The sequence below is a fragment of the Adiantum capillus-veneris genome, chromosome 12 (genome assembly GCF_014529385.1).
Source record: "Adiantum capillus-veneris isolate H3 chromosome 12, ASM1452938v2, whole genome shotgun sequence".
NCBI classification, from domain to species: domain Eukaryota; kingdom Viridiplantae; phylum Streptophyta; class Polypodiopsida; order Polypodiales; family Pteridaceae; genus Adiantum; species Adiantum capillus-veneris.
Window position 1 is genome coordinate 94,894,979 of NC_140942.1, and position 6,499 is coordinate 94,901,477.

Below are 6,499 nucleotides of genomic sequence, written 5' to 3' on the forward strand. Positions count from 1 at the left end.
TTATGGAAATGATTTTACAAAAGGTTTTCGCTAAAGATGTTGACACTCTTTCCGTTTGGATTTCTCCATGGCATGTAGATATGAACGTGAGTGTTGTAACACTAAAAAGGAACCTTTACTATTTCAAACACGGTCCACTTCAAAGATGTTATCCATGCACTTGGTTTCTTTAGTTTGTCAGCTAACGAATAACTCATGTAGCATTCTCTTGTTTGAAGAGGAGAATCATTTCAAAAGTCTTGTGCGGTATGGAGTTGTGAATAATGCGTCCTCTTCTCGCTTGCATGAGGTGATTGTGTTGCAAAGAATGGGAAGTTTTGTTTGGATTCCTGCTTCTCTACAGCGTCTAAAGCATATTCGTTGTGTGTGGCCAGAACAAGTGACAAGTCTTTTAATGTCTTAATTCGAGAGTATTCGCATGCAAGTGCCCTTGAAATCACTGCAATCTTTCAAAATGTGCATGAATCTACCTATACCAAGAAACAAATTCAAACGAAGATTTATAGTATTTGGAAAAAACAAAACAATGTACAAACAGCAACCCAATTGCGCTCTCATACTTCACGATTTGCAAAAGCTATCCAAGACACACCCTCTTTTTCTTGTTGTTCATGTGGTTCTTTGGTCTTTCGTAAAAATCTACAATCTCTATCTCCTATTGAGATTACATCCTTGGTGAGATTTAAAAATTTATCCAACAGTGTTCCACTTGTGGCTGTTCGAGTCTGTAAGACTTGCAAAACAGCATTAAAAAAGAATGTCAAGCCTCTCTTTTGCATGCATGTGTTGATGACATTTAACTCAAAAAATGAAGTTGTGCAACAACTTAACGATATAGAGCGTCGTCTTGTATCTTTGCGAATACCTTTTGCCCAAATACGAGAGCTTTCATTTGAAGGTCAGCTTGGACTCAAAGGAAGTGTGGTGAATGTCATGTCAGATTTGTCTAAAGTGCAAAACATGCTTCCACGCTTTGCAAATGACCAAGCTACAGTTCTTGTGGAGATCAAATGAAAACTCGAATATGATCATGCTTATCTTAGTGGTGTTGTGCGGCCTGCATGTGTGATGAAAGCATTGCATGAACTTGTGAGAACACCATTGTATATTGAACATGGCACAACAATCAATAGGTCATGGAGTGACGCCTTTGCACTCAGTGCAGACCTCGTAACATGCGTTGGTGAAGATGACACTAATGACCCGATTGATCCTTCTGACACTCTATTGCACAATCTTTATACATCTAGTCAAGTAGTGGACCATAATGCACATGTGGCAAGTGTGGCTCCATGTGAAGGATTTAGTCCTTTAAGCATTTTTGATGATGAAGCTTGTGAAGAGTTGTCATTCCCAACACTTTTCTATGGTCACAGCAGAAAATATTTCGCGTTGGCTAAGCAAAGTTATCAAAAAGTGGCACAGTGGGAATTAAAAAACGAGGACAGACGCTTTGCTGTTGATATTGAGAATCTTTTCTTTAAGACAATCAAAATTATAATTGCCAAAGTTCTTGGCTCTATTTGGGTTCGCCTTCGGAAAGGGAAGCTTCAAGGTCGCAAGCTGCAAGCAAAAGATGTGCAATCTACAACTAACATAGAGCAACTACTTACATCCCAACTTGGCTACCATGACTTTGAGACATTGAGAACATCTGTTGACTATAAAGCAAAATTTAAACGTAATGTTTTTGCAATGATTAGACAATTGGGTCAACCCACATTTTTTCTCACTTTTTCATGTACTGAGCAAAGATGGCAGCCTCTTAAAAACTGCTTGTCTACCCTAAATCCCCATATTGTAGAGAGTGACTACTCGAATACGAGCGCCTACCTTCGAGCATTGGTACGCTCAGATCCTCTTGCAACTGCAAGATACTACGTGCATAGATTCAAAGAGATAAAGAAGGAGCTGAGACGCAATAAACACTTGCTAGGTGAAGTGGTTGACTTTTTCTTCGTCACTGAATTCCAGCATAGAGGTAGCCAACATGATCATGGATTGATTTGGATCAAGGATGCACCCATTCTCGGTATTGCACCAACTGATGAAATAATAACGTTTGTCGACTTGTACATCAGCACAAACAAAGATGACTTAGAAGAAACGCTCAGATGCGTGCAGACGCATTCTCATCGTAAAACATGTAAGAAACGAAAAACTCTGTGTAGATTTGGATTTCCGCGGCCACCTTCAAGAAAAACAGTAATCATGTTTCCCCTTTCTGTGCCTGATTCTAGGCGCCAGATCCTTGTTGAGAACAAAAAACACATTGATCAGCAACTGCTTGCCTTGCCTCGCGACAATGACCTTTCCTTTGATACTTGGTTGGCTACAATTGGCATGGATGAGGATCTTTACATGGAATCAATTTCTGTAACAATTGTTGAACCCACATTAATCTTGAAGAGAGACCCAAAAGACATCTACACAAACAATTTCAATAAGCAATTATGTACTTTGTGGGATGAAAATATTGACATTCAATTCATTTTCAATGGTCATGGAGCTGCTGCATATTGCACTTCATACATGACAAAAAATGATACTTCATCAAGCAAGGAAATCAAGAACATTCTAGAAAATTGCAAGAAGACCAACCTCCCAACGCTTGAGCGCTTGAGAAAAATTGGGAGTGCCTTGATCAACACACAAGAAATGACATCACAACAAGCTACATACATAGCGCTCTCTTTGCCTTTGCATAGTGCAAGCAGACAAATTGTTTTCATCAACGCAGACTTCAGTTCACAAAGGACATTGTTATTGAAGCGTAGAGCGATGCTAGACGATTTACACCCTGAGGATGCAAACATTTTTTTCGACGACCTCGTCACAAAATACACAAAACGTCCAACAAATCTAGCAAATTTATGCTTGGCTGAGTACGCTAGTGAGTTTCAACTTATCTGTGGACGTTTGCAAAAGTCCAAAAAACCACGCGTCATTAGATATGCCAACTTCAGTCTTGAACAAGACGCAGAACGTCACTATCACGAGCTTTGTCTTTTGTTTCTTCCATTCATTGGTGATGAAGCCACCTTTGAATCAGAGTGCGAGTCTTGGTGTCAAAGATTCAATACTAACAACACTACCATAACTGAAAACCATCAGAAATTCATGAAGCTAGACCTCCATGCCTCGAGCACATCAGAGATGAGCTCATATACATCCTCCTCCCACCATCCAGAAGTTTTCAACTACGAGTTGGGTCTTGATCTTCGAGGCACTAAAACCACAACAAGATCTTTGCCATTCTTCAGAAACCTTGCAATGCCAAACGAAGAGTATTACAAACTTGTTGCAACCTTGAACACAGAACAACGAGCCCTCTATGACGACATCATGATTCGAAAACGATTGCAGCCAAACCAACCCATTCACCTCTTCCTTACTGGAGGTGCGGGAACAGGGAAAACATTCACATTGAAAGCTATAGTTCAAGACTTGACTCGACACTACAACCTAGGTATCGAGGGTGACGTTGAGCTCCCTGCGGCATTGTTGATGGCATATACAGGAAAAGCAGCATTCAATGTTGGCGGCACTACAATACACTCTGCATTGCGATTGCCGCTTGTGACACAAACCAACGCAAACATCTCTTCAGAAAATTTAGCCGAACTCTCACAATTATACAGAAACCTAAGCTTGTTGTCTTCGACGAGGCTTCTTTGATTGGGAACAGACTGCTACATATTATAGATACAAGACTCCGTGCAATCAAGCATAACCACATACAGCCGTTTGGTGGTTTGGATGTCTTGTTTTGTGGAGACCTTTGTCAAGCAAGCCCAGTTCGAGATCGATGGATATTTAGCAACGCACAAGATGCGATTAACTTACTTGCGCCGTCTTTTTGGCACACTCATGTGAAATGCTACGAGCTGAAGCAGATAATGCGTCAAGAAAACAAAGAATTCATTGCAATCCTTAATAGAATAAGGAAGGCCAAACACACAAATGCAGATGTGGACTTCATTAACACCAACCACAGCAACAAGGCTTTCGATAAATTCACAACGCCGCATTTGTTTTTTACCAATAACTTGAAAAATCAACATAACCATATGGTTTTTGAAAACCTCGATACACAAGCATACGTCATACATGCAAGAGACACCCGCCACAAAACATGCTCAAAAAGTCTCATAATACCACACGACCCACAGGCAACTGCAAGTTTGGCTTTAGTTCTCGAGCTAAAAGTAGGCATGATTGTTGAAATCTGCGGTGGTAATTTTGACATTGGTGACAGTCTTGTAAATGGTGCAGATGGTATTCTTAAGCACGTGCAAAGCATACAAACTTCCCATATTGCATGGATTCATTTCTTTGATTCAACCACAGGGATAAAACAACGACAACAAAATTTGCACTTTTTTGATAGCTACATCAACCCCTTGTGGACACCAATTTTTCAAACATCTAAAGAATTTCAGGTTGGAAAGAACGCCTTGAATTCCATAACAAGAACACAACTCCCCATTCAAGCCGCAAATGCAAGAACAATCCATAGATCGCAAGGCCTAACAATGCTTGCGACTTCGCCTTTGATCCGAGGACTATCAAGACACATGGATTGATATACACAGCCCTCTCCCGCATTAAAGATCCAGCGAACCTTTACATTCTTAACCCAATAAGTCCAAGCCAAATAAAAATCGACAACATCGTGCTCACAGAACTTGAGAGACTTGAAAAGGATGCAAAATGGGAATTCCTCCGTTTGCTTTCAACAAAACACATTACATTATTCAATCGCTAAACATCGTTTCCATTCAAAAATACATTCATCAAATCAAAACAGATCCCAATTTCACAACATCTGACATTCTATGCTTTCAAGAAACAAGACAAAAGCTTGCCTCCAATCTTCTTGCTCCTGAATTCAACCACATTCACCATTGTGATACGTTTGGAATGTCAATCTACTACAAGACACACATTGCATTGCAATCCGTAAAGACAATTGCACCCGTTGGCATCAAAATTATAGAGGCCGTCCTATCCTTTACAAACAACCATGAATTGCATGTAATTTCAGTCTACAAATCGCCAAAAGCTTCCACAACTTCATTGATATGCCTTCTCAATAGTTTGGTTGACTCCTCCAAAAGCACAAGAACAAGCCTCATTGTTGGAGACTTCAATACCCACAGCGACCCAACAAATGAACACTACCAAAAACTACAAGAGCAACTCCATAAGCATGGTTATCAACAACAAATCCACGACATTACAACTGTATATAACTCAAAACTTGATCACATTTGGCTTAAGAATCCTCCCCTGTCTTCAATCGCAGGCACAAGATTTTGTTTTTGGTCAGACCATTCTTCCACACATCTTCTACTTCCAAAATAATTCCCCCCCCTCCCCCTAGCCTCGGCCCTACACCTCTCCCACCCTCGCCACCCTCCCTCTCTCCCCAAACTAAACAACACCCCCTCAAAATACCCATTCAAAAAACCTGTCTAGATTTCTTTTGGTGCTTCATTCTTCCCATAAAACACATGCCTATTGTACTCACAACTTGCATATCTATCAACCAGGTTTCTTCTTTGAGCACTGCTCCCATTTGTGACACACATTCCTCTTCCCTCTTCCTTTTTATTTTAAAGTGGCAGGCCTCGTGATTTTGTCACTTGTTAATTTAAAGCTATGGTATAACTTACAATCTCAAAGCTCTATCAAACCCTTTCAATTTAAAGCCTTCTGGAATAACTAATAAGTTCACAAAGACCTTTGCTTTTTCCCTTAAGGCTATAAGCCATGGAATTTAAACCCTTTTCCCACATACAAGGGAAACTTCTCTTGGTCGGTGATTTTGAGAAGTCCCACCAAAAACTTCTCAAGCTCGACAAAACCTCAAATTCCACGTTTTTTTTAAAAAAAAAAAGAAAAAAGAAAAAAAAAGAAACTATTTAGGCAAACATACCATGCCACAACAAAGCCTCTCCCATCACTTGACGACACGACTTACTCTTGATGTTTTGAGGAAGAGTATCTCTATGCATCAAAGACCTTCCAACTGAAGGAAGAAGTAAGCAGCCGCTCTTTTACAAAGGAACATGGCGAGCCGGCCGCGACCACAACTCAATGAGATGGTATCTCTCTTTCCACGTAATGGCCAGACAACCCACACCAATAAGTTCTCTCTGATAAGCATTTCTTCCTTTACTTTTGAATTTATATCATTATTATAATGTCCATTACTTTTTTTTCATATTTATTGCGAAGACTTTTCAATAGCGACTTACTAAGTTTTAATCAGAGCAAAAAGTGCTTGTTTTGATATAATTTTTGTATCTTGAGTCTTATTTGAACATGGCCACCAAGTTGACAAGTCAGTAGGAAATTGGTTTGCGAATGGAACTTAGAGTCAAACGATGATGTCATAGTCATGTCGGGCCAATGATCACCTCAATACGAGTCTACATATCAAATAAATTGATAAGTATCTATTCTAACTTTGATTTTTTTTTCAAAGACCTAC

The 6,499-nt window shown here is 39.8% G+C and overlaps 1 protein-coding gene across 1 annotated transcript; it reads left to right on the forward strand.

The window, feature by feature from the left end:
- Window positions 1–1,068: 1,068 nt before the first annotated feature.
- LOC147446163 (uncharacterized) lies at window positions 1,069–3,678 on the forward strand. The gene has a single exon (XM_086524674.1). It carries the CDS (start codon window positions 1,069–1,071, stop codon window positions 3,676–3,678), a length of 2,610 nt encoding a protein of 869 aa, XP_086380800.1.
- The last annotated feature ends 2,821 nt before the right edge of the window (window positions 3,679–6,499 follow it).

Excerpts from the sequence above, each read along its gene's own strand:
- LOC147446163 (XM_086524674.1), top strand. The coding sequence starts at position 1,069 with ATGAAAGCATTGCATGAACTTGTGAGAACACCATTGTATATTGAACAT.